General features: G+C 46.9%; 3 protein-coding genes across 4 annotated transcripts; all 3 read right to left on the reverse strand.

Moving 5' to 3' along the window:
* Positions 1-1,091: 1,091 nt before the first annotated feature.
* Positions 1,092-3,496, reverse strand: HOXA4 (homeobox A4). Its single transcript, XM_051609162.1, has 2 exons — positions 2,848-3,496; positions 1,092-2,313 (listed from the first exon to the last, which is right to left on the reverse strand). Exons 1-2 carry the CDS (start codon positions 3,422-3,424, stop codon positions 1,985-1,987), a joined length of 906 nt encoding a protein of 301 aa, XP_051465122.1. The 5' UTR covers positions 3,425-3,496; the 3' UTR covers positions 1,092-1,984.
* An 11,094-nt stretch (positions 3,497-14,590) lies between these two features.
* On the reverse strand, positions 14,591-17,887 carry HOXA5 (homeobox A5). Its single transcript, XM_051609164.1, has 2 exons — positions 16,685-17,887; positions 14,591-15,687 (listed from the first exon to the last, which is right to left on the reverse strand). The coding sequence occupies exons 1-2, from the start codon at positions 17,244-17,246 to the stop codon at positions 15,437-15,439; spliced, it is 813 nt and encodes a 270-aa protein (XP_051465124.1). The 5' UTR covers positions 17,247-17,887; the 3' UTR covers positions 14,591-15,436.
* A 657-nt stretch (positions 17,888-18,544) lies between these two features.
* On the reverse strand, positions 18,545-26,480 carry HOXA6 (homeobox A6). 2 transcript variants are annotated; one of them, XM_051609166.1, is made up of 3 exons: positions 25,809-26,480; positions 21,100-21,205; positions 18,545-19,683 (listed from the first exon to the last, which is right to left on the reverse strand). In XM_051609166.1, the coding sequence occupies exons 2-3, from the start codon at positions 21,122-21,124 to the stop codon at positions 19,424-19,426; spliced, it is 285 nt and encodes a 94-aa protein (XP_051465126.1). In that variant the 5' UTR covers positions 21,125-21,205; positions 25,809-26,480; the 3' UTR covers positions 18,545-19,423. The 2 variants fall into 2 exon arrangements, with proteins under 2 accessions (XP_051465126.1, XP_051465125.1); XM_051609165.1 differs by lacking the exon at positions 25,809-26,480 and having other exon boundaries at positions 21,100-21,846.
* Positions 26,481-26,823: the final 343 nt, after the last annotated feature.

The raw sequence follows: 26,823 nt of genomic DNA on the forward strand, positions 1-26,823 counted from the left end.
ACTGTTTACTAAGCATATTTCAGCCACCCCTTTTCTGATGCCGATGTGCTCTGCCAGTAGCACGTTACATTTTTCTTCAGCATGATCTGCGTTCCTTGTCCAGGCAGGGATGCTGGTAGTACCTTTGGGCCTGGTGCTACCTTACCCAGGATGTGATGGTGCACCTGGTCCTGGCAGCCACGCTCACAATAAGAGAAGCATTGATTTTAAAAAATCCTTCTCAGATGTATTTGGGTAAATAATAAGTCTTGGCCTTCAGGCTTTTCGTGGAGGATTTGGTAGCACTCGAGTTCCTTTCTAAGCCTTTTCCCACCCTGCTCAGTGCTACTCTCTGTTGTAGAAGCCCTAAGCAAGACTGTCCATTATCAGCTCCCCTTTGCCTGCGCTCCTGAGCTGCCTGGAAGCAGCGAGATGCGCAGCCTGAGCTGGAACCGCTTGAACCCCATTTTGCCACAAACGTTTCGACAGTCTCGGTCAATAAACCTCGGGAGTTGTACCCAGATTCATGTTTCTGTTGAGGTTTTCTCAGCACATTTCGAAATAGTATTAGAAAACGAAAGGAAACAGAAACAGAAAAGGCAGCTCAGAGAAACTTTAGGTTACCGCCCATGTATTCCCCTTCAGAAGTGCTAGCCAATTGAGAAACCATAATGGGGCGAAAATGAACGAATAAATCACGACTGGCTAAAGATTTAAAGTGTTATCATGGGGAGCATGTGTGACTTTTCTTCCAGCAAAACCCGTCGTGGGAGCTTATTGGCTCCCAGTAGAAGCTCAGTTTATCTGTAACGCAGCAGAAAACAGGCGTAGAGGCAACCATGGAGAGCTGGAGTAATCCTGCCGTAAATCCGCTAAGGAGAGCACCACTCACCTATAGAAAATAGCAAGACCTTTCCTCGTCCTATAGCCCATTTTGTTTTGTTTTTCCAGCCAGGCAATTAGGAGTCAAGAGGTTTTTCACTATATTTAAAGCAACTATTACCTTATTGACAAGATCAATCCAAGCTAAAACAATACATTAAACCGTTGTTTTCCATTCCTGGTGCCAACACCAGTCAACCACAGGATGGATGAAGCAGCACCGAGTGGACTTGTGTTTCAAGCGTTTAATTCTTTTGTACAGAATTATCTTTATTACCAGCATTTGGCACTGTTATACATTACACCAAAAATCCACAAATTGTACATGGACCCAAACGATTTAGACGGTGCCAAATATGAAAACAGCAACAACTTTTATAGCAATATTTCTTTAAATAAATGCAACAGGGAACGTGGAGAAAAACTAATAGATCACAGCTACTGCGGGGCTACACTTAAAACCAGTTAAATTACCTTTGATACATAAAACATTTTCCTTTAGACAGCGTGAGGGGAAGTTTTTCGTAAGTCTTTAACCTCCCATGGACGTGTTCGTCCTCTCTCTCGTGCTGGTGTGTGCATACGTGTATGTGCACCCTCACACACACACACACGCGAACACACGGGAATCCACGAACACGCCACGGAACAGCGATATTCAAGTTAATACCTTACACAAGTGTTTCACGAGGTCTTTGCTTTGTCTTAACCGTCTTTTATTTTTAAAGTGTTCTCAAGGAAGGGGGAAAAAAGAAAAACAAACCAAAAAAAAGAAAAACAAAAAGACAAGAAAAAGGAGTCCGTCTTAGGTACAGACAATTCGTCCGTGACAGCATCCAGCCCTCTTTTACACCGAGGGCAAGAGAGCGTTTCCATAAATAGAAAAAAAATGATGGGCATGGAACCATTATCTATATACAATGTAGACAATCGTCCGGGTTTTGGTTTAAACATGTGCCCCTTCTTGGGCACGTCTCATCTTCCTTTCCTGCTCCTGTTTTGTTTTACACAGTTGTTTGGTCCAAAGGGCCAGCCTCCACCATGGGGCTTCTGGAAAACCCCAATAGGTAGGGAAATATATATATATATATGTTTATATATATATTTAAACCCCAAAACGTATTTATAGCGCGGCTGCGTTGGGTGTAGCCCCATCGAGCGGACGGGGGTGGCCCTGTGTCTGTGCTTTGGACTGCTGGCTCAGTGTGGACTGGTTTGAGGAGCGCATCTTTGTGTTAGGCAGTTTATGGTCTTTCTTCCACTTCATACGCCTGTTCTGGAACCAGATCTTGACCTGGCGCTCGGAGAGGCAGAGAGTGTGCGCGATCTCGATGCGTCGCCTCCTGGTCAGGTAGCGGTTGAAGTGAAACTCCTTCTCCAGCTCCAGAACCTGCTGTCTGGTATAGGCAGTGCGAGACCTCTTGGGCTCCCCTCCGTTGTAATTGGGATTGACTGAAACGTGCACACACAGGATCACACACACACACGCGGAGGGGAAAGAAAGGGAGAGAAGGGGGGGAAAGCGATGGAACATAATCATTATATAATAACTTGACACCAGGCTCACATAAGATACATAAACGGCAAGAAAAATTGTTTCACGGCCTATCGACAGTGGGGACAATCGAGGAGCAATAAAAAATGGTGATGGGCATTTGGGTTAGAAGAAAAGCTTCAAAGACACATGGCCCAGAGCCACTGCAGGGCAATTAAATTTATGGGGGCTATAATTACTGCCCTAACAGTTTGGCGTCTCGTAAATCTTTTCATAAAGGACCCCGGATACAAAAGGTTTCTCACTTTTTTTTTTTTTTTATTATTATTATTAGGAAACGCGGAGGGAGAAGGAGGAAAAAACAAAACAAAACAAAACAAAAAAAAAGAAAAGCCACACACGCAACGAGCCATCCCGGCCCCGGGAGCACCCTCCCCCCTTCCCTCCTCTTCAGGCGCATCCCCACCTCCCCCCGGGCAATGGCAACTCACCCGTGCTCACATGGATCTTCTTCATCCAGGGGTAGACCACCGGCTCCTTCCCCTTCAGCCCGGGCAGGCTCTTGTCGGGCAGGAGCGGGCAGCCGGCCCCAGTGCCGGCCCCGGCGGCTGGGGCGGCTTCGCACCGGCGCTGCAGGGCATGGCCTGGCAGCAGGGGCTGGGGCGGGCCGGGGTGGCCCTTGGCGGGCGGCGGCGGAGAAGCCCCCGGGGGCGGCTGCTCGGGGCCCGGGGCGGTGCTGCCAGCGCTGCTGTAGCTGTAGGGAGCCTGGGGGTAGGAAGGTGCCTGCGCGGGGTAGAGAGCCTCGGGAGGCGGCCCCGGCGGCGCCGCGGGAGCCTGGTAGCCCGCTTCCCGGCGCGACCGCGGGAAGTACTCGCCCAGCGCCGGGCCCGGGTGTGCGGCGTGCAGGTGCGGCGGCGGCGGCGGCGGCGGTGGGGCGTGCGAGTGCGGGTGGTGCGGGTGGTAGCTGGCGGAGCTGCCGGCGCTGCCGCTGTGCTGCGTGTACTCCTCGCAGGGAGGGAATTTGGGCTCGATGTAGTTGGAGTTTATCAAAAACGAACTCATGGTCATTAATTTGTGAAGTGCAAAAATACTAATTTTTCTCGCGTTGTCGTTTTTCTGGGCTCGGCGAGGCCCCTCCCCTTCCCCCCCCCTCCTCTCCCTCCCTCTCCCCCTCCCGCTGCTGTCAAGTGCTCGCTGCTGCCAAAGTTTGGGCCTCCAGCTTCCCCCACCCCCCCCCCGCCCTTCCCCGCCGCACTCCCCTCCCTTCCTCTCTTCCCACCCCTGGAGCGCCTACAACACACACAACACACACACGCACACACACCCCCGCACCCCCCGCCACCCCATCACCACCTGACCGCCAGCGCCAATTACCGCGCGGGGCCGCGGACCCCGGATCAGGAAATGGAAGGAGGGCGAGCGGCCGCGGGGCAGCTCCGCGCCCGCGGACCCACCGCGGGGGCCGCTCCTGGGGGCTGCTGCTGCCTCGCCCCCTCCCTAGACGGCGGCTGCCCGCCGAGGGAGCGCCCCGCCGGGGCCTTACCGGACGCCCGCGCCCCGTGTCCGCTCCTCACCAGCATCCCCGGCTCCTCCCGCCCGCCGACCCGGGCCGCGTCCGGCAGTCGCGGTGTCAAGCGAGATAAAACTAATCCGGCTCTGACAGTCTTTCTCCCACCCCCGACCCCTCAGCACTTTTTGTTTCTCCGTTCCCCGGCGGCAGAGTGTAGGAAGCAGAGCGCAGCCCAGCTGCGTGATCCAGAGGGAGGCAGGCGTTGCACAAGGCGTTGCACAATCCTCTTAAAACAAGCCCGTCTCCAAATGCCTGGAGCCGGGGCTGCGCGCAGGCAGAGGGCGGCAGCGGCTGCCGGGCACAGGCCAGAGGCAGCCCTGCGGGGTCTGCCCCAGCGCCCCGCCGCTGCGAACCGCTGGCTGCCCGGAACCTGGGGGCTAGTAGCCCTTTAGCACCTTTGAAGCCCTGCTAGCAGGAGGAATAGATGAAAAAAGTTAGTATGAAGGTGGCGGGGCTGCCGAGGGAAGTCCTCGAGTATCTTGCGGGCTGTAAAGGATATAGCGAGCTTGAAATAACGGGGAAGAGGGGGGGAAGGGAGAGAGGGGAAGGCGGACACGACGGTATAAAATACTTCCTACCGGCGGTCGCAGGGCTCACTGCGAGCATCCCTCCCCGAGGAAGAGCGGTTTCCAAACTACGAATTTAAGCCGTCTGTTTGATATGCCTCGTCTTGGGTTTATTTCTTAATTTTAATTTCCGCGAGAAATCGCTAGCGCCTTCGCCGAAGCAACTCGCAAACCCTGGCGTAGGAGGGAGAGGGCAGTCGGACACTTCTGCGTTGCTAAAACTGAGGCTCTTAACGATATTTGCAGCTCAGAGGGGTAAGAGGCAACAGCCCTGACCTTAGGTAATTGAAATTTGATGGTTAAACTAATTACGCTCTTATTCTAAGGGGAAAAAAAAATTCTTATTGAACGTCAGCTAGTCTGGTACATTCGGAGTTAGAAGCGAACTTTTTGGATTCCTTTTTCCCCCCCTCCTTTTCAGGCAAGGATATAAACATATAGAAATATTTACCGCACCCTTCGAGAATATAATTGCTGAGTGGGTAATCTCATCTGCTGGTATGGGAAAATACATCTAATATATCAAGCGTAAATATGATACGGTTTAGATCTTGCCCTCCTAAAGATATTACATTAATAGTTGCCCTGGTTTAAATTCAGATTATTGTCTTGTGCAGTTTTGTAGATAATGGATACACGCAATAAAATTCTATTTGAATATATATTCTATCTAACAAGACACGCATTGTATCGATTTATATTTTAGACACACAGACACACAGGCACGCACATTGCAGGCTGCTTGTAATATGTTAGAACGTTTCCAGCACTTGGGTATACTGGGGTACTTATCTAAACAATCACTCATTTCCCCCTCCTATCGAATGCCTAATTTGTAAAAAGAGTTAAAACACATTTACTTACTCATTTCCAACAGCACATCTATGGAACTCTTTAACTGGGGTAACAGATAAGTTTCTCTATTTACTCTGCTTGGAGAGGAAATGTGGTTACACACACAGAGATAGCTGCAACTGTTGAACAACACACATTTGACAGGAAAGGAGAGATTGTTTTATTTATATTTTGAAAAATAAAACAAGAAACAACACCACCACCGACAACAAAAAAGCAACCTATGTCGTAAAAGAATAAAGCTCCCTCCTACATTGCAGTAAAAAGTAAGATTGCCAAAGTCCATCAGCGAGCATTTTCCCGGCGTAAAGAGATACATGCACACATATAGACACAGACGTACAAATACCTGCCGGCCAGCACCAGATGAATTACACTGGGTTATCGTAAATGTTATCCTGAGGCACTATGGCCAGAGCAACAGAGCGGGCTGCCGTGCTTCCAAGCCACGCTAAAACACAACGAAAAGTGGTGTCTCGGTTTGTAAGCTCAGCGCTATATCGGGAGAGCTGAGCGGGTTCTGTTTCGTATTATTTACCGTGATTAAATCTCAAAGTATACTTGTTTCACTAAGCCGCTCTCTACCGTGGGGCTCGGTTACAGGGAGAAGGATGCAATTTTGAATACAACTCTAAATCTGGAAGGTGACCTGAGCTGCTCAGCTGAAGTCTGTTTTTTTCGTGTGGTTCTATTAGTCTGCGAAGATGTGCTGAGGCAGGACCTCCAAAAGGCCTGTTCCATGTCTTTGTGGTTTTGTTATCATAAACAAGAACCCAGCCAAGACCACCAAGTGTTATCTTGCACACGGCCATTTCGACATTTTACTGCAAGATTTATGGCTGTAATAAACAATCTCAGAAACCCTTTTTTCCCCCCTTACTTCCCTTTAACAAACTTCTAGCGTCGTCCTAAGCTCCCAAAGAAAGAAAAGGGGAGAAAAAATGGGCCAGCTTACTTAGTTTTCCAGAAGGACTAAAGGCTCGATTTCTCTGGCGAAAGAGACTTTAATCAGTTAATAAAGCAGTGAGAGTTTCCCGGCCGAAGCTGGCCGAGGAGGATATGAGGACTCCAGTGGAATTAAGTTCAGAGGGAGAGACTTAATTTCCATGCACCCAGAAGAGCCAACCTCATACATACCCACAGAGGGGAAAAAGGAGGATACCCCTTTTTCCTGTGAAACAGAAGAGCATTCCTACTACCCTCCATATGCGAGGCTAAAACGTAATTACCCCGAAAGATAAAAATAATATTAACAGCAGGAATAGTAATAGTAATAATTCAAGTCAACCTTTCGCCGTGCCGGGGCATCCTCCACCGAGAGGGGCAGGAGGAGGACGAATCGCACTAGCAGCCTGGTTTGAATTTTATTTGAACTATTTTGAATATATTTAGCCCCAGCTTTCCCATCTTGAATGCGAGGCTGTCCCAAGTTTCAAAGTGACCGAAAAGTGACACCGTGTGCATTTTGTTTCTTATTAATCTTACACATTGACAGTCTTTGTTAAATAACAAGGCGTGCCCTTCACCAGGCGACATTTTCATATTTGTTAGACGCGGTGACCTGAAGTTCACCTCGGCCTTGGACTTAGTTTTTCTAAAAGGTCTATAACAGTGTCTTTTAGATAGCGGGGTGCTTTGCCCAGGTCACTACTTCTAAGGGAAAATTAAGAAAAAATCGCGGGAAAAATGTAAACGTTATGGAATGTATCGACTGTATTCCCTCCTTTGTTCCTGGGAATGATGCAGCCCCTGAAGCTGCTCCTGCCTCCGCGGGCGGGAGCGCTCTTTCCTAAAGCTCGCTGCTGGGGCAATGCTGGCAGTTTTGCCCCAAGTTCAGCATTTGGTAAAAACGGTGACTTCCCTGGAGCTGGGGCTCTTCTTAACACCGGGGTGGTTGGCGGGGTTTGCTCATTCTGTTCTGGCGCTGTTAAATAAACATTCGTAAAATGTGATTTGTGCCCGGATTTTAAATGAATGGTCTTTTGAACAGACCTTCCACTCCAGAGAGCAGTGTGCTGAGTGCAGAGAGTGAAAGGAGGAAAAGACTTCGTCTCAAATATTAACAGTTCTGCTCCAGGTTGTTGCCTATTTTTTTATTATTTTAATAATAATAATAATAATTTAAACAAAAATTCAGTAGAGCTAGTCTTTATTGAGATCGCAGTTTCAACTTCCTTGAAAATATTCTCATTGATATTTTTATTCTACACCAGACCGAAAATATGGAATTCGAGCCAGTAATTGTTTTGGTGAGGAAGCAAATGGATTTCGGTCTCCTACTCTTGAGTAAGCCGGTTATAGTAACAGCTTTCTTTCTGGGTATATCAAAGACGCATTGTTATTCTTGGAAACAATCCGCCTGCTATTTTCTAACAAAATAGATATTTGGCTACGGTTTTTAGCTTGTTATCAGGCTTCGCTCACACACCAAATAAATACTCTGGATGTGAAAGGTTATATACTATCTCCAGCGAGGGCAGGCTCCCCAAACATGCAATGCCAGGGCTCGCTACAAGTGAGCAACAGCAGCAACTTGTGAACAACGTCTGCACGCAGAGCAAGCACTTGCATTATGTACTCCCCAGGCTTCAGCAGGTACTTCAGGCAAAATTTCCAATGCTCACTTCGACGAATCTGAAATCTAACCCCTCGTATATTTGTTCTCAAGAAATAACACTCGACCGCCACGATCCAGCTGGGTCTCTGACAAATAATTCCCGCGTACCACCTCCACAGAGGCCGGTGTAGTTTCCTGCCTTGGGTGTGGGTGGAAAGGCACGGATGGGGTGAGGTGCACCCTTTCTCGGATTTCTTCGTCGTCCCAACCCCTTCTCCACACCTTTCGTATCTGCTTATGAATATTTGGAAATATCCTTTCCCTCTTCCATCCCTCATCCTCATAATTTCAGGCTGAATCCAGTTTGCTGTGATCTCTCCCAGAATTAAATTCCCTACTCAATATTGGTCAGTTCTCCCTACAGACACGCCTAGCCTAGGAGCTGATGCTTCAACACCGAGAAACAAAAATCTCAGCAACGTGGTAATAACTCTCAGCGCAAAGAAATTCCACTAAACTTTTTATTTGGGGAGAGCGGAAGGCGGGGGTTGGAGGGAGGGAAAACAACCCTCCCTGCTCCTGATTTCTGTAGGATCTGCTACCTCGAGTAATTCCAGAAGGCTGTGAGAATTCCCTCCAAATCACGGAGCGGCGCAGGGCGCCAGCTTCTCCGCAACATTTTCTATCGGTAGCAGAACACGGCCTCACCGGTCCTCATTTTAAACGAGCTCCTTCAGATCAAACATATAACCCTTATTATCTCCAGCATGTCCTGTTTAAGCACAGTTTAGCGGTCGCTACAGAAATAAGAGCCAAAACAAAGGCGCGGCTAGGATCGATACACGCGTTAATAGCTTCCCTCCTATCTTATCTTCCTGCCATTTTGCAAAGTGAGAAGGCTTAACATTAAACCTCTTAAAGCAGGTTATTATATAATAAACAAGGGCGAAACATTTTGCTACCTGACTCTCGGAGGAGGCAGCATCAGAGGCTGCTGTAGCGGTAACACGCATGTTTACCTGCCGCTGCTGAACCCGAGATATTCAGACACAAATGTGACCGATAATTCAAGATGAAATACAACGTGTATTACTCTTGAAAAGAGGAATTTTCTATCCTTTCCTCGGTAATTGAGGTCATTCAGCCAGTAGGGTTCACCTGGAGTCCATACTGTGATACACACGTAACTCAAAGCTATTTTATCTTTTGTGCTGATAGTCAAGATCTCGGCTATAACATTGACATCAAACTCTGTCTGAGCGAATGAGTAAGAGTGGTGCAAAACGTAAACTTTTGACCCTCAACTTTTTGACCTGCAGTTGTAACGCCCTTAACCACAAAGATATACAAAAGCTATGCAGCTTCTTTTAGGAGTAAGAGACTCGCACTGTTTGTTTCAATAGTTCTGCCGTTTCCCCCAGTTTTCTAATGGTTGTTGTTTTTTGTTTTTTTTTCCTTTTTCCTTCTTGCTGTTGAGAATTCGGATACTTAAGCAGTTTTAATTATTACCTTTTTTCCTTCTTTCCTTTTTTTTTTCCCCTCTTTTTTTTTTTTTTTTTTTTTTTTTTCCCTCTTTTCTTTAATCTCGCGGCTTGGTAAAGTGCTGTTAAATCAGTTTGCACAGCCTTTCGGCAGCGTTGGAGGGGAGCCTGTAACTCAAAGGCGCTATATGGTTACAATTGCAGGTGAAATGCTGGGTAAGTTCTGGGCGTTGAGGTTGGAAGGAACGTAGCGACGAGCGTTGGGGGGAAAGCTGCAGCTCTCTGCTGCGAGGTTCTTAGTCATTTCTCCTTGATTTAAACATAAAGAAACAACTCTAATTATTTGCGAAGCCTTGTCTAGGCAAACGAGTTGACTGTGAACTTGGTCTAAAGCGAGCTCTGCTGGTGATTCCTAGGGTGTGCAGATTTATCTTTTCTGCATTTACTTAACCTGGCAGTGAACTGCACGGGCTGCCATTTGTTATCCAGAGACAGACTTCACCTCAAGCAAGGACTGTTCCACAAAATTGCAATAATTACCCAATAACCTTCATAGCAAATATTATTATTGAAAAGACATCTTTTTTTTTTTTTTTTGGGGGGGGGGAGGGGGGAATATAGGAAAGGCTTCTTATGTGTGCTATAAGGCGAAATCCTTGTAAATTTTACACGCTCTTTATGTCAGATTTGATATCGTTTGTGCGTGTAGCTACAGGAACATGTGACTGCGACGGTCCATGGGCATTTGCCTTCTAGAGAGACATTAGTGAGGATGCTTTAATTTGAGAGGGATAATATTTTAAAAAATGACCAGGCGGCCATGGGAGCTGTGTTTTTGCGCTCTGGCTAGCAACTCTGGCAACAAATCGTGGAGATTTTAAGGACAGGAAAGAGAAGGACATAAGAAAGCAAAGCGCTGTCTTAACTTCGTCAGGAGATTTACTTATGTCTGCATTTAATGCGTTAAATCTGTATTTGCGGGGAGGGAAAAGACATTGCTCCAGTATCCAAGGTTTGAAATCGAAACCTCCTGATCCTCCCCTCATGATCTGTTCCATTCAATTTCCCATGGAGCAGATTGCAAACCCCTCTATTGTCACCCTTCCACAGATACACACTTATTAAATGTAAGGAAATGGCAGAATAATAATTTCCCCGTAATGTTCTGCAATTAGGGCGTTTGCAAGGCTTAGACAAGGCTGCAGAGCTGTAATTTACGGATGACTTTCCATCGGATTGTTATACTTCTGGTTTAGAGAAAGTTACGCCTTGCAAAGTCGCTAGTTACACACATTAAGAGAGTTGTCTAATCTTTAATTGGCCTTACGCTTAGACATGACACACTACACTCAAGTATTTCTTCCAAAGGATTAGGTAAACTATATTTCAAATCGCAGAACGCCACTTGCCATGCCTAAAGTAAAACAAACTCGCATGCAGTAATCCCTCAGACACAGCAGAAAAATAATGTGCACAGATAAGACCTTTCTCCTGATTCCCAGCGATTATTCTCCATGGCACTTTCCCTCGGAAAACAATTAGGACCCGAGAATATTTTGGTAGAGTTCGGCAGTCTAGGGTTGTTGGAATTTCGAATTTCAAACCGGATTAGAAAATCTTAATGCGTTTCTCGATTTGAATGGCTTCGACTGTCTTGCTTAGGACAAGGCAGGGCCAGAAATATGGCGAAGCTGTAATTTCTAGGTAACTTTGTTTTGTTGTGACAGAGTTTCTCGCAGTGCAGGCGGGCTTATATGCTTACAGGTTTGGGGATATTTTTCTTTTGCGCAGTTCTTGAAGCTCTGTACACTGCTTTTCGTGGAATATGCTCCACCATTTACATTCCAAAAAGTAAAAAGATGCAATAGCAAATATTTTCGCTCTTGACGAGGAAAAATTACATTCTGCGATGATATCCAGGTTCTTAAAATACCAGTCGAACGGGTGCCCGTGTGTGTTTGTGTATAGAGTAGATAGTTCAAAAGAGGCAGTGTTGTTTAAGAATGAGTAACTGCGAACGGTTTGCATCTAGAATAATTCCCCTTTACCAGCGGAGGATTTTCCTCTGAACAGGACACGTATATAAAAGAAGCCCATACCTTTAAAGGGTTTTCATGCGTTTGCCTCAAACTATAAAATTTTATGTCATATAATATAATACACGCCATCATATATAACTTTCTGGTATTCCTATTGATGGAAATGTAACAGCTAGTGTACTATAAAATCTCCAGCTGTTTATTGCGGAAATGGTTTTCAAATGTGCATTTGGTTATGCACTTTTAAAGCTTTTCCCATATTTTTAATATAAAATATATGCATATGTGTTTGTTTAGTGTTCATACGAAGGATATATAGGCACAAAGGCTTCAGATTCCATTTATCTTACACATTGACTCTAAATGTTAAATATTTGTAAACCTGTGAGATCTTTGAGCTGAGTCAACCTTAAAATTGCAGTTTCTTTAGAGTTAAAGGCAAATAAATTAAAAAGAGGAGTGAGTTGGCAATGTGCAGACCTTTTAGAGGTACACAACAACCTTACCCTCCTGTACCCCTGTGCCTTTCTCTTGTTTTTACTCACAGTAGCAGATACAGCCTAAACCACAATATTCGAGTGGGGTAGCGCAAGCAAAATAAAACAAAGCCCATCTCGCAGCTCACATCAAACCAACCCGATCTTTTTGCAAACTAGAGTTTATGACACATGAAGGAAAACAATGCGACCTTCTGAATCCCTTCTACTCTAAACCTGAGTGGAAAACGAGATACTCACAGCTGCTTTGGCAATACACATACACACGTAGGTATAGACATATATTTTATATATATATATATTTTTTTTTTAGCCAATTCTCAAATCTCTTCCCTAGCCCCTGACTAGTCACTCTGCTGCACCCCCCTCCAGATCACTCGCTTAAGTAACAGTTCTAAGGATAAGGATCAGGCCTTAATGCTACCCCGAGAATGACAGAGTTCCTTTCACCCTTTCATTCAAGTCCTGAAATTCAAAGACTAAAGTTAAATCCGGCCATAAAGTTTATTGCTGAGTAATCACACTCTAGTGAGAACAGTCCACTTAAATAAAAAGAATGTTGAAGTAAACACGCAGCTGGGGCCTACCCCACAATGGCAGCCTGCAATATAAGGCGGAGAGGGAGAGAACAGAGCTGAGGGGATATTTACAATCTTCAATAAACTAAGCCCATACTTCATAATTTGTAGCACTCTAATGACCTGTAGTCTCCTGTATTAATGCTACAAGTTATAGTCAATTGGTTTGCTTAAAAAAACCAAACCAAACCAAAAACCCGAAACCCCTCACAGGAGCATATCTATGTACATACACGTACACACCCCCTTTGTACACAAAAATACACCAATATTGGACACACATATGCCTGTGCACGGCTTTATATGGGCGTACACATCTATTTGTACATGCACAAACACAAGCACATCATTTACATATATTTATATTGATGCAATTACATGTAGGATCTGGAAAAAGTTACAGCAATGTTACAAATGCAGACCCCGCAACACGCTACGCGCTCGCAGACAGACACACACACACAGCTAAAGCTTTCTGCACAACCCAAAGCAGAAAACAGGAACCTTAAGCGCTCCAGTACACTTTGTGCCATTTTAACACCATCTCCAACGTGCAATGTATTTCATCAATCCAAAGATTATTACCATATCAGCACACCTCCAACTCTATAATGCCTCCATAAGACACTGCCCAGATAATATCAAGCCCTATCTATTTTGTTTCCCTTTTTTTTTTTAATCGCCTGCAGTAACAACTCTTTGCTAAACAAAACCTCTCCAAACTTGGAGAGTCTATTGGAGCAAAGGAAGTAATTATCTTCTGCGGTAGTCAAAGTGATTAAAGCTAGGCCCCAAAATCCATCTCTGCCAAAGTCGCTTATTGTGGTTTACTTTGATTTGATCGTTAAAATAGAGAGCTAGCTCTTGCGAGTGAAGGGATGGGGGGGGGGGGGGGGGGGGGAAGAGGAATTTACAGCGCTACTTGGATCATTAGTGGTTGATCCTGCCTCTCGGGCTCCGTGGGACCGTCCTAAAAAGCTCCAGGCGGAGAGGAAGGGAAAGAGAAAGAGAAAGAGAAAGAAAGAGAGGCGAGAGGCAGCGAGACCAAGCGGGAGCCTCAGCTTCCCCACTGTACAAATAAACTTTAAGGAACTTGTGCACAAAACTTACCTTTAACTTGCAAGGAGCCATTTTTCATACAGTACTGAGAACTTGTGGTTTGGATACTTCTGTCCCTAAACCTGACAATTTGAATGGCCAGGAGGCACACGTAGCCTGCAAAAGAGTCAAATGAAGTCCAGCGTCAGTGAGATTATATGTTATGTGGTATATAATGTTGGATGTCAACTCCCCAAAACCATAAAACTTACTTTAATGGCACCACGTGACTTTTTATAGCCAGTGAGCCTATCTGTCTGTGCTATGGATGATTTTACGATCTAATTCATAGACAAAACCCTATTCATTTGGCACCCAAATGTCATATAGCCGGAACTGGGGCTTATAAAGTTTACTGTTTTATAACTTTTAAGGGAAGGCATCAATGTAACCAGTCAGTAAATGTGCAAATCTTTAGTTGCTCTTAGAAGCTCAGAAGAGTTAACCATTCAAGCTCTGATGGGGTAAGTAACATTACGTTTATAGCAAACTAATTGTAGCGAAGAAAACCAAAAATCTTTAAAGGGTGAAAAGTGGGAATGTGGCTAGCGAGGGCTACTGATAGACGCAGAGGGCTCGGACGTGGCTGTCCTGCAAATATACTTAATGAAACCACAGGAGAAATTCTAGAGAGATGCAAACACGCCTTGGAGTTAGCAGTGTGTTTTAACAAAGCACATGTTGTTTTGTTTTTTTTCCCCAACCATCAGCAAACAGCTAACAGTTGATTCACCCACAAAGGGTGTTGATTGTGGTCCTGCGATGCAGCTTTCCACCTAGTGAGAAACCGGTAAGGAGGAACTTAGGGTCAAACTTTCAATTAAAAATAGTGGTAGCGGACAACTGCAGCATCTACCATTTGCAACGTGCAGCAGGAGCCAGGTAAAATATTATTACAAGCCCTGCACGGGTTAATTTTTTATTTTATTTTTTTTTTCAGAGGCAAATCAGGAAGCACAACTTCTTGCTTTGCACAAACCAGATCACAAAAACTTTACAATAGAAAGTTTATTTTTTTGTTGATTTCCAGTCAGTTTTTTTAAAAACAAATAATAATTAAAAAAAAAGCTGATCACAGTTTGCTCAAACAGCCAGACTTTGACTATATTTGTAACTTTGTTCACAAAAAAACATACATCACAGAAGCTGCGCTTAATAAGAGCCACTTCTAAGAGTTCGTGCAAAGAGTCATATACAAAGGCACAGCAAGGACATACTGCTTGGAATCACAGTTTTCGTCACAGATTCACTATTCACTACACGTAGGACAAGTTCAGTTGATTTCATCATTTCACCTCTACAACAGCATTAATTACACAGGAATTATATAGGTAGTTTGAATAAAAATATTTTTAACAGCTTGGAGCTATACAGACATTAACACTTGACCACACATGCACAGTTAAGCAGGTTGAGTGCAACACATAACATTTGTACTAAACCGGGGGAGGGTTTCTTTCTCTCTCTCCTTTTTTTTTTTACCTTCGTCTTTTTTTTCCTTTTTGTTGTGTTTTTTTTTCTTTTTTTTTGTTTAGTTTAGTTTTGTTTTAACAGTTACTTCAAGTAACACAGCTCGCTTCATATAAATAAGTTAAAACATCTATTATTTTTTTTCAAGACAAAGCCATTCAAGACAAAGAAATGTACGATAAAAGCAGATCTACTTATACACGCGAGAGAATGGTAATAAACAGGCTCATGATTAAAAGATGAATAAGGGCGACAAGAACAGGGTTTCTTCACAGAAGTAACACAAGGAAGTTTTAGAAAGTCAACTTAGTACTGACATGAGACGCAGGGTCAGCTAATACTGCTCAGTACTTTTAATTGATCAAACGCTTAGGGACGGAATGCCCCTCCTGCAGCTGCCATGCTCATACTTTTCAGCTTATTATCCTTTTTCCATTTCATTCTCCTGTTTTGGAACCAGATCTTTATTTGTCTCTCTGAGAGGCAAAGAGCATGTGCTATTTCAATCCTTCTTCTGCGGGTCAGGTATCTATTGAAGTGAAATTCCTTTTCCAGCTCCAAGGTCTGATAGCGGGTGTAAGCAGTCCGAGCCCTTTTCCCTTCTGGTCCCCCTATGTTGTCTGGAAGAGAAAAGTACATGATTTAGATTCTCAGCAGCCACTCGGAGCCTTCGTGTCTTATTGCAGCTACCAGCGACCAGGACCGTTATTCTCAGTCCTGCTTGGTTTTGTTTCTGGTTTGGATAAAGGCTCAACAAGTTTCCCCCTCCAGCCCCTTTTAGGACAGGCTTGGGGGAGGGGGATTTGGTGGTCTTGGTAAGTTTTCGCTTGGATTTGGGTTCGATTTTTTATATTTTTTCTATAATATATATATTTTTAAGGCTAACATCCCTCCTCTACGAGTCCCCCAGATAAAGTGCTTTGGAGGATGCCTCTGCTGCTATCTGAGTTTTCAGGGTGGGAGAGCAAAGCTGATGCATGCAGCCCTTTCCCACGGCTGAGATGGGGAAGGCTCTGGGAGGCAGCGAGCCCCCGGCTGCTCCCCCAGCAGCGAGGGCAGGGCAGGTACCCGGGGCTGAAAGTTCTCGGCTTCCCCGCGCCCCTCAAGCCCTTTACCCGGAGTTTGGGGCGACTAGCCCCCCCCCCTCCCCCACGACTTCCCACCATTGAAAACTGCCGTCCTCGCCCTCTCCTATTCTCTGTTTAATACGTCTCGGCGAAATAAATGGGGTCAGGAGCTCCGTTCCCACTGGAAGATCCCCCTTCCAGAGGAGAGCCGGGAGCAGCCTCTGCTCCCGATCCCTCCTCCGGGAAGGCGCTTTCTACTCCCCCGCTGCCCTCCGGGGCCGGCGCTGGAAGCCGGGCGGGCTGTGTTCCTGGGGCCGGGCTTTTTTGGTTTTGTTTTTGGGGGGGTTTCTTTTGCGTTTGAGGGGGGGAAACTCGCCCAGAGAAGGGAGCGTGCTCCCCTGCGAGTGGAGTTGTGCTGTGCGCGGAGGCTGCCCGCTCTTACGCCCTTCTCTCCCCCTCTCCCCGACCTTGCTCGGCGCAGCCACCCGGTTTACATTAAATCCTCCTTTTCCTCCAGAGAAATAAAGAAAGAACAGGGTATTTGCTTTACCATGACTTATGTGCAGTTTTCGCATCCAGGGGTAGATCTGGGGCTGTGAAGGCTGGGCTGTGCTTTGGTCGGTCGGGGCACTTGCCTGCTCGCTGCTTGCTGGAGTGTCTTCCTCAGTCCCAGACGAGGTGCCAACCCCGTCTCTGCTGATGTGCGTGTTGCTGCTGGAATTGGACGAAGTGCTGGTGGAGTTGACGAGGGAGTTTTTCACCCCGTGGTGACTCTCGCTGACAGGCGAACCGGCCACGGCGGTGCAGGGCAGAGGGTCAGGGGGAGGCGAGTGGGAAGCCGTCGCGGGCTGGTTGTACCTGGGCTCTGTCGAAGCAGAGGTGGTGTTGGCCGGGTAACTGCGGGGTCTCTCATTGGCACCAAAGTGGGTGGAAGCAGAGCGCCCGACGCTGAGGTCCATGCCATTGTAGCCGTATCCGTACCTGCCGGAGTGCATGCTGGCGGAGTCCCTGTATTGCTCGCTCACCGAGCTGTGATCTCCATAATTATGTAACTGGTAGTCCGGGCCATTTGGATAGCGACCGCAAAATGAGTTTACAAAATAAGAGCTCATTTGTTTTTTGATATGTGTGCTTGATTTGTGGCTCTTGGTCGTTTTGTGCGTCTATAGCACCCTTGCACAATTTATGATGAATTATGGAAATGACTGGGACATGTACTTGGTTCCCTCCTACGTAGGCACCCAAATATGGGGTACGGCTTCACATCACGTGCTTTTGTTGTCCAGTCGTAAATCCTGCCTGATGACCTCTAGAGGTAAACTCGTGCACTGGTGGGGGAGCTGGGAGGGCGCGGGCGGCCCGGGGCGCGCCGCCGCTGCGCGCCGCCGCCGCCACCGCCCGCCCGTCCTCCGGCCTCGGGCGCCACCCGCTGGCGGCGCGGGGGATGGCGGCGGCTCCGCGGGGTCGGCGCGGGGTGACGGCCCCACCGGCTGCGCCGAGAGGCGCGGAGAGGCGCGGAGCCGACCGGGACACAGGGAGCGGGCGGCGGGGCCGGTGGGGCCGGCGGGGCTTGCTTCAGCTGCCCCTCCCCGGGCGCCGGCAGCCCTCCGCTTTGTGCCTCTTGTCTCCTCCGTGCGGGGCTTATTTTATTACCAGTCACAAAACCTCTATGATCCCTCCTCGGATGCTGGCAGCGCTTATGTCCCTTATTTATTTATTTATTTATTTACCCCCCCCGCATCACTCCCCGCTTTTTTTTTTTTTTTTTTTTTTTTTCTGTGTCGGAGATTTCGAGGGGCACTCGGGTCCTGCCGATATGAAAAGGCAGGTACCTATGAAAGAAAAATATCGTGCAGTGCTTTTCCAACTACGGGGTCAAATTCCAGTCAGCTCTACGGCCGCTGTTGTTTTTCCGCCTCTCGGAAAAAAAAAACAACACAAAAACCCAACAAAAAAAAAACCCCAACAACAACAAAACCAACAAAAAAGCCCCAACAAAAAGCAAAAGCCACAAAACCCTTCCAAATGCGGCGGTAGCCATTTTGCATTAGTATTTTACAGATTTGGCTTTTAAAATATTTCCAGCCGTAGCCTAAAATGCGCTGCCTTTGGAACAAAAGAGCCTTGATGCGTATACAAGTGTATTTGTACACAGCTTCACGCACACACACATTCATGCCCACACAATGTAATATAGAGATCTATAACATATATATTAATCAATCATTTCGCTGCACTTATTTTACTTACATAGAACTTCAAGTGGAAACATTTAATGGCAGCTACTTTTCTTTAGAGTATCTATTTATTTTCTTTCCAGTGTTAAGAATTGCGAATTAATGTGAATTAAGATACCACAATAGCGAGGAAGAAGATCCTCGAGTTAATATGCTCATCTTTTTTCTTTTAATTAAAAAAAAAAAAAAATCAAAGAAAAGAAAAGAAAGAAAGATCGACCCGAGCCCACGAAGCCTCAAGAAATGTAGTCCATAATTCAAAGTCCCTTCAGTGTAGAGCTCACCGAAACCTCAGTGTAAGCTCAATGGGAACCACAGAAATTCGCCTGCTTCGAAGCCTCTTCCCTCGCTTCCCCTGAAGTTTAACGCCGAGTTTCTATTTTAACACTCGTAGTGCAGATCAGGCAGTTTAGCGGCGTTTAAAACTCTCCCTGCCATTCATCTTTGCTTTAACTGCAAGTTTATACCCAGGGATTTATACAACGATTTTTAAAAAGGATTTTTCTTCACTTTGCTTTTTAAATAACCTATACATGCATAAAACTTCCCCCCCCCCCCCCGCAGACCATAAGCTCCCAAAAACAGCATAAAGAGACGACCCGACGTAGCGGGAGTTAGCAAAAACATTAAACTCAAGACTTTCTAAAATCTCTCCTATTTCTACAACATGAACATTCCTAATAAAAAAAAAAAAAAAAATCACTTGCTTATCTCTTCTCACACAGGCACACCAGGGACATTCACCCACACACAGATGTTTACTCCAGATATTAAAAAATCTGAGCTACTTCTCTAACACTATATGCAGCACCATTCACGCTTTGGAAATGTGGCTATTTACATACATGCCTGTAGCTCAAAAGCTAGGACTTCCACATATATCAAAGAAAGTCACAGACGATTGCAAATGTACATTTTTTAACCAAGCCTTTGGGGAATTAATAGACTGTGACAAACCTATAGGATTTTAGTAGCAGGAAGAACACAAGGTAAATAATAATAGTAATAGTAAGGGCAACGGAAAGGCCTGGTAGTGTTTATTAAACGTGATTCTACTCCCCTGACTTTTCCTCTGTTTCTTCGCTGCTGGGCTGTGTGGAATTTATGAATTTGTTTTCCTTTTTCCATTTCATCCGCCTGTTTTGAAACCATATTTTAATCTGGCGTTCAGTAAGGCAGAGAGCGTTTGCAATCTCAATACGTCGTCTTCGGGTTAAGTATCTGTTAAAATGAAATTCCTTCTCTAACTCTAGCGTTTGGTATCTGGTGTAAGTTTGCCTCCCTCGTCTCCCTTGAGTTCCATATACTGTACCTGTAGAAGTAAAGACAAAACGATCGCATTGGACAGGGCCCAGTGATTTCAAACCAGAAAGAGAGGTTAGTATATTCTGCCTCCTTTTGCAGTCACAATCACAGGGGGTGAGGGAGCTGCTCTGGTTTCCTGCAGGACCTTCTTTTTTATGTTATTTATTTTTCCTTTCCTTTTTTTTTTTTAATTGTCTCTTTTTTCCTTTCTTTCCTGCCTGACCAGCCGTAAACTCGGACGTGCAGCGTGCTTAACGGTGGTGGGGTAACTGGGATACAAAGAAGCTAAAAGGTGGACGTAGGGAAAGCGAAGTAGGTAGGACCCGTGTGAATCGCTGAGCAGTGTCTGCCCTCTGCGCGCCGAGAGCCTGTGCGCGCACACGCACACACACTCGCGCACACACACACATGCACACACGTGCACCCCGGCGAACTGCACGCATGTGTGTGTGCGTGTGCGTGTGCACACGGGTGTGTTTACACAAACACTCGCCATTGCCATGGCTGTGACTACAGAGGGTCTGTAATTTAAGTATAATTATAGACATCAGCTAAAGATCATAGAAGAGCCTTTGCCATTTGCTCCGGAATTTATTGCCCTAGAATGCAAAGTAGCTTCGGAATGGTCTTGCTGGAAGTTTATCTTTCAAAAAAAGAAATGCGACCCCACAGTCCAGCAAACATACACTCGGGAGGAGGGGATTCATTAACAAACACTGGAAGTAAACGTCTCAGTATGGGATTATTAAAAATAAGTGCCACCCCAATACAACCCTCCCCCCAGCACCAATCCTGGACAGAATAGTTCAATTCTATGAAGTTCATTTGTAAGTCAGAGAAAATCCGCAATGCCATGGAAGTGCGCCCACAGCCCCAGAAACGTGCTTTCAATATCCAATATTTACAGCCTAATGAGCTGGGGGAGGGGGGCGAGGAGGAACGTGCCACAAACGCATTGGATTCTCAGTACAGAGGGCATATTCCCTACATCGCTCCCTACAATGAGGGAGCGAAGCACAGGCTTTGGGATGGCTTAAGGAGAGTGGTAAAACAGCTTTGCTCCTTTCGCTCTCTCTCTCTTTCTTTTTTTTGTTTGTTTGTTTGTGTTTTTTTTTGTTTTGGTTTTTGTTCCTTTGCTTCCTGAGTATTCCCCAGTAACTTTCACCAGTGAACCCACAAGCTGGGCTCTCGGCCACGGTTCCCAGGGTGCCAACGTGCCAGGTTTAAAATAACCTGGGAAGGTTTCATGTTACAAATTGCCCTGTAGGAACCGTGTCTCTCCAACAGTCTGGACTTTATCTAAGAACCACCACCACCAAAAAAAAAAAAAAAAATTGGGGAAAGAAACTTTTCCTTCCTTCCCCCCCCAAGCCACCCACCCCCTCCCCCACCCCCCCTCTTAGATTGCACAGAAATGCCTTACCAGCGCAGGAGTTCATCCGCTGCATCCAGGGGTAAACAGGACTCGTGTACTTCCGGTCGGTGCCTTCGTCATTTACAATTTTGGCTTGGACGCCGCTGGATTTGTACTGTTGATCGGGAGAAAAATGCAGGTAGTCCCCGGGCCCCCTCTGTTTGCCACTGCCGGAGGGAGAGGCGCTACTAATTTCCTTGTCCGAATAAAAACAAGAGCCTCCGTACTCATAGGAAGCCCGATTGCAAGCAATGACGGTGTTGGACTGTTGGTAGAAACAAGGTGAGGTGTAAGTCTTGTCCTGCAGGCTGCTTGCCCCGTACGAAGCCGGAAAATGCCTGAGAGCATCATAACCCGCCGGGTAAAGGGGGATCTGCCCGAGGAAAGAGTCCTGGCCCCCGGGCAGGCTCCCCGGGAAAGTGGGATTCACGAAATAGGAACTCATTTGCTCTCCCCCTCTCCCGGACCGTGATTTGTTGTGTATTAGTACATCTGGCGATAACTATTAGGAGTCATCGAAGTGGTTTGTTTCTGGATGGCCGAGCGCCAAAAGCGACAGCAGAAAATAGGAGCAGCTGACGGCGGGGCGGCCAATGGGAGCGCGCGCGGCGCCCGCTCCCCCGGGGCCGCCGCCACCGCGCCGCCAACTTACCGGCAGCCCCGACCCCGCCGCGCCGCCCCGCGCAGCCCCGCGCAGCCCCGCGAATACCGGCCGCGCCCCTGCGGCGGCACCGCCCCTCAAAGGGAAAAATGTTTTCCTTTTTTGCCTCTTTTTTTTTTTTTTTTTTTTTTTTCCTCCGGTAATAATGCTAGAAATAGTAAGAATAGTAATAATTCCCGGCAGGAGCAGGCAGTGTGACGGCGGCGGACGGGGAGACAGTCCCCCTCTCCCCCCGGTGGCTGGATGGGCCGGGGTGGGGGGGCGCCCTGAAAAGTTAGCGGCCCCGAGACAGGCACGTCGCCCCCGAGGGAGCCGCGGAGCCCTGCCGGCAGGGAGGGCGAGTCACCCCCGGCCCTCCGGCGGAGGGAGGCGGCGGTGGATGCTGCGGAGGGAAAGTTTGGAGCAGAGGTAGCACGTGAAAGGGGGAGCGGAGCGCCGCGCAGCGCTGGGGAGGGGGCGGGAGGGCCGGCCCGGCCTCTATCCGTTTTCCCACCGCGATGCCACAACCGCATCCAGGAGTTTTTAGGCGATTATTCTCGGGAATTGTCTCTCCGATGAGGCTTCCCTTCCGAGCCAGCCCCATTGCCTAACACAGCTTTTGTGAGAGAGTCTGACGCCTCCTGCGTGGAAGAAGGCTTGTATCTTAATGAACACCCCCATAATTAACGCAGAAGCTGTGGCTGTGGCAGGAAACGGTGGGAGATTTTTCTTTTGCACCAAGTGCCCGAGAAGGCCCGGGAAGGGCTGGACGGGCTGCCGGCGCCCTCCGAGAAGCCCAGATAAAGTTCCACGTGTCTCTTCTCCCCGAGTACCCCCCGCCAGAGTGGAGCCGAGGGAATCAAACATCGACATTCAAAATTGAGCCAGTAGGACTATTCCTAATTAATGTAGCTCCGCTAACGAGTGAGCAGAAGCCAATCGGTTTCGTTGTTGCTCCGAATAATTTGATTAAATGCGGACGTGTGTCTTTAAGGGTGGGGGGGTGGGGGGAAATACGTGAAACAAACATTTCCACCTTCATTTTTCAACATGGCAGTTACCCCATCGCGGAAATATAATTCTTGGCCCAGGGCAGGGACAGTAACAGTGCTGATGAAATTCGCTGAGACGCTTTTAATTCAGCCGTAACCCTGCAGTTCCTGGAGATAACATGAGGTTGTTCATTCCAAGCTGTGTTTACTATAGTCCGTGCCCCTTACAACACATTGAAAAGCCTAATTTTAAACGCCTCTGACGGAAAGTGACATTCGTATTAGCCCCGTTTCCTAAAGTAGCTTTCAAAGGAGAGTTTTGTTGTTGTTGGGAGACTATTTGTCTCATTTCCGGGGGCAGATTACGATACCTATAAACCAGTAGTGAGTTAAAACATCTCTTCACAATAGTTTGTATTGTTCACAGTCTCAGCTGGACTTTCACATTCAGATGTTGATTGCCTCCAATATTTTTTTTTTCAACTTACTTAACCTCTTCAGCCCATCTAATCCATAAACACACCTGGTAGAATTACAGCTCACTCGCTGCATGTTTTAGGAGGCAATTTCAGGAACTTGTATTTCCTGAAAACCAAACTTCCCAGACAAAAAAAAAAAAGAAAAGAAAAAAGAAAAAAAGAAAATTTTTTTTTTTACTCAGTGAGAACCGAGTTTTTAAACGCAGGGAACACCAGCAAACAAGCACACAACACGCTAAATACAAAGAGGTATTTAAAAGAGCAGATTTTCACCAACATAGGTCAGAGCGAAAACGCACCGTGAAAATGAATACTCGGGACACGCGGAATCCACCGGCCTTACTTTAAAAAAGTTGTGGCCAGACGGTCTTTTGCTTTAATCTATCACACAGAGACCAAAATAAAAAAATCGCGCCAGCCTGAGCTATATTTACATTTTATAGCATCGGCTACGGATTTCTTTTCCCCCCTCTCTTTTTCTTTCTGATTCTTTCCTCTTTTTCAAGTAGCTATTTGCGTCCAAATCAAAGTGTCGAAATCCGGACCCGCAGGCAGCGAAAACATTTATTCGTTGATCCCACGATATTAAACGGAATAAAATGTGCACGTTTGCCTGCCTAGGTCTTGTTAGAGTAGTTACAGTGACAGCTAAACAATCTGCACTGCAATCTCCGCTTCAGTCACATTCAGGCGTCCTCTCCGCTCCTCCCCCTACCCCCAGAAAACCCCGAGTTACAATAACCTGTTACCCCCCAGCTCTGCCAGAGAAATTGCCTTGCCCGGACACATTTCGTGGCAGTTTCCCTTCACCATTCACCGCCCCCCCGCCCCCCCCCCCGAAAAGCAGAAAGCCAGCCGCTGCATTTTGCCACCGCAGCAAAGTCACACTTGGCGATATCCGTGTATTTCATCCGCATTTTATTTGTTTTCGGAATTCCACGCACCCCCAGCACCTCCTCCACCAAGCACTTTGCCTTCGTCCTCCCGCCGAGAACCCGGCCAGCAGCCCCAGCCACTCTCAGACACAGGTGCGGGGGCAGTTACCCTCTTAAACTTAAAAGCCTCCTTCTCCTCGTATATAAAACCACTTACAAATCCTTCTCGTGCTCCGCAGCGTCACCAAAACCAGCCTTTAACTAATAGCTCCTAATCCAAACAGTTTGGTCAAGGGGAACCGTTGTTTAGACTGGCGGGGTACCGAAAGCCCGGCCAGGGGGACGCGGGCGGGTCCTCCCCAGCCAGCTCGCACGGTGATATTTTACGGTTGACACACATCGAGGTACAGCGGAGGGGAAGGGGAGGAGGCAGAGCCGGCCTTGCCGGATTATCTTGCCTGGGGGCAACTTGCGATCCTCTCGTAGAAAAAAAAAAAAAAAAAAAAAAAAAAAGGTAGGCCGGATTGCTTTGCTTTTTTATTTTTTTTTTTCCCCTAATATTTTATTTGGGTTTTCCCTGAGCAGAGCAGGGTCCCAGAGCTGCCCTTCCCAAGGGCTGCGGGGGCCGCCCGGCTCCGCTCCCGCCTCCGCCGTCCCGCCACGCCGTGGCAGCACTGAGCACCCGCGGCCCCGCAATAAATAATCCGGCGCTGGCTGCTGCTCCAGTCCGGCGGATACCGCAATGCAATGCAAATGCAAGGCTTTATCAGCCCGGCAGCACAAGCAGAGCCGGAGGCCAGCACTTTAACACACACCGAGCCGCCCGTTCGCCATGAGGAGGCGGGAGCCGAGCCGGGGGTTTTGGGGGCGCCTTCCCCGGAGCCCCCCGCTCTCCCCCGCCGGCATCGACCCGCCCGCCGCCGCTACCCCCACCCCCCCCACCTCCCCCCCAGCTCCGCACGGTAACAGTCACAGCAAAGGGGAAAGGAACAAAAAAAAAAAAGGAAAAAAAGCTTCGTCGCTGAAATGGGTTTAGCTGCTGCTAAAGCACGCTCCGCGCAGCACCAGCTACACACGCAGGCGGGAACGTTGTTCTGAAGGACCCACTGCGGAGCACGGGGATTTTGTAGGCAGCGTTTGATCCCATACAGAAAAAAAATCAAAGACATATTCGTACTTTTTCCCCGGGCTAGAAATAACCTTTCCCCTGGACATGCCAGGGCAGCCAGGAGACATTGTGCTGAATGGTTTTGTTTTTGTTTTTGTTTTTTCCTGAAATAGCAAAAAAAAAATTACATCTAAATTTCAGCTGCCGAAAATGAACTTTGGATTAATGTTGCAAAATAATAATAAAAATTAATAATATTTCGGAAGGTTGTGGGTTTTTTTCCTTGTGCTGGAAAAAAAAAAAAAATCCCCTCTGCTTGATGCTGTAAACCTGAATTAATAGAAAATAATCTTAACATCACAGTAAACCCCTGGCAAATGCAAACAGAAATAACCCTCGTGAAAAAAAAAAATTAAAAATCCACGTCTTCCTTACTAAATAATAGAAAACAAACATTTTATTCAGGCATATTTTTGCATGCACTGCTTAAGTCGAAACTAGCTGAGCTGCAGCAGCCTCTATTTTACCGGTAACATTTCTATTTGGTTTAATTGCACATGTCTAATATTTAAACGTATTAAACCATGTTTCCCTGCTTACGGTAGTGTCATATACATTTCTCACCTTTTAGGTTCTGGCTCACAGGAGCCCCTGCGACTTTGACAGCTGTCGCTTTGGCTGCACAGGAGACGAATCGCCCTCCTTTTGGTGCCAGAAGAAGCAGGAAATTAGCCAGGTTGCAAGTTGAAAATCTGCCACGCCAGTGCTTTGAATCCAATATGCCACACCTTCCAGCGGGGGAACTGGAAATTGCCATCCCGGATCTGTGTTCTAGGCGGCTGCTTATGCCGAACCTCCGCACACTTTGTTCACTATTGCCTTACAAAGGACAAATGAAATGGGGATTGAAAGCCAGAGAGATCCGAAGCAGGACAGAGCTCAGCAAAAGAATGCGGCTCTATTCTCGCAAGGGAAATTATAAAAAAGTTCATGTTCACGGTTACCATCCACATGACCGACAACGACCAATGGAAAAACCGAACAACTCATAAAGTTGTATTGCAAAGTTGTAAATTTTCATAAACAACAACGGATTTATGGCCTTTTCCTCATCACTAAGAAGAGGCAGGTCTTAGAGAGGCGCCATCTTACCACAGAGGCAGCCCTGGAGTTCTTTAAAAAGATCTGGAGTTTGTACTAATTTTATTAAAATTACAATTAGTACGTTGAGCTTGGTAGAAAAAGGGAACTTCAGCGCAAACGATTCTCTGGTTTTACCTGCATTTGCTCGGCCGAATAAAGGGACTTTTCAGACGAGCTTTTTTTTTTTTTTTTTTCCCCTTTTTTCCTCATTTTTTAGAAAAGATTGAAAATATCAGATCTCCTTGAGGTTACGTGGTCCCTGACAAAAACGGTACCTTTGCTAAAAAGGGGCTATTTTCCCCCTTTTTAGTGCCACCCTGATGCCCCCCGCCTCCCGAAAGCCGCACGCACAAACTGCAGACGTACCCGACCAGATCATTTACACTTGGAAGTTTTGCATCGCACTTTCAGTTCATTACCAAATACTATTTCATTGCATGCGATTTCAGCTTGATCGCCGGCCGCCTGGGCTGGGGTTATGATTGCAAAAGGACAC

Source organism: Apus apus, chromosome 2, assembly GCF_020740795.1.
Source record: "Apus apus isolate bApuApu2 chromosome 2, bApuApu2.pri.cur, whole genome shotgun sequence".
Taxonomy (NCBI): Eukaryota; Metazoa; Chordata; class Aves; order Apodiformes; family Apodidae; genus Apus; species Apus apus.

What these genes read in the sequence shown, in the direction of transcription:
- HOXA4 (XM_051609162.1), bottom strand. Translation starts at nt 3,424, where the DNA reads ATGACCATGAGTTCGTTTTTGATAAACTCCAACTACATCGAGCCCAAA. An exon ending in GAAGATCCATGTGAGCACGG is followed by an intron (nt 2,314 to 2,847) that starts GTGAGTTGCCAT and finishes TGCACGTTTCAG; the next exon opens with TCAATCCCAATTACAACGGA.
- HOXA5 (XM_051609164.1), bottom strand. Translation starts at nt 17,246, where the DNA reads ATGAGCTCTTATTTTGTAAACTCATTTTGCGGTCGCTATCCAAATGGC. An exon ending in AAAACTGCACATAAGTCATG is followed by an intron (nt 15,688 to 16,684) that starts GTAAAGCAAATA and finishes TTTCTCTTCCAG; the next exon opens with ACAACATAGGGGGACCAGAA.
- HOXA6 (XM_051609165.1), bottom strand. Translation starts at nt 21,535, where the DNA reads ATGAGTTCCTATTTCGTGAATCCCACTTTCCCGGGGAGCCTGCCCGGG. An exon ending in GCGGATGAACTCCTGCGCTG is followed by an intron (nt 19,684 to 21,099) that starts GTAAGGCATTTC and finishes TTACTTCTACAG; the next exon opens with GTACAGTATATGGAACTCAA.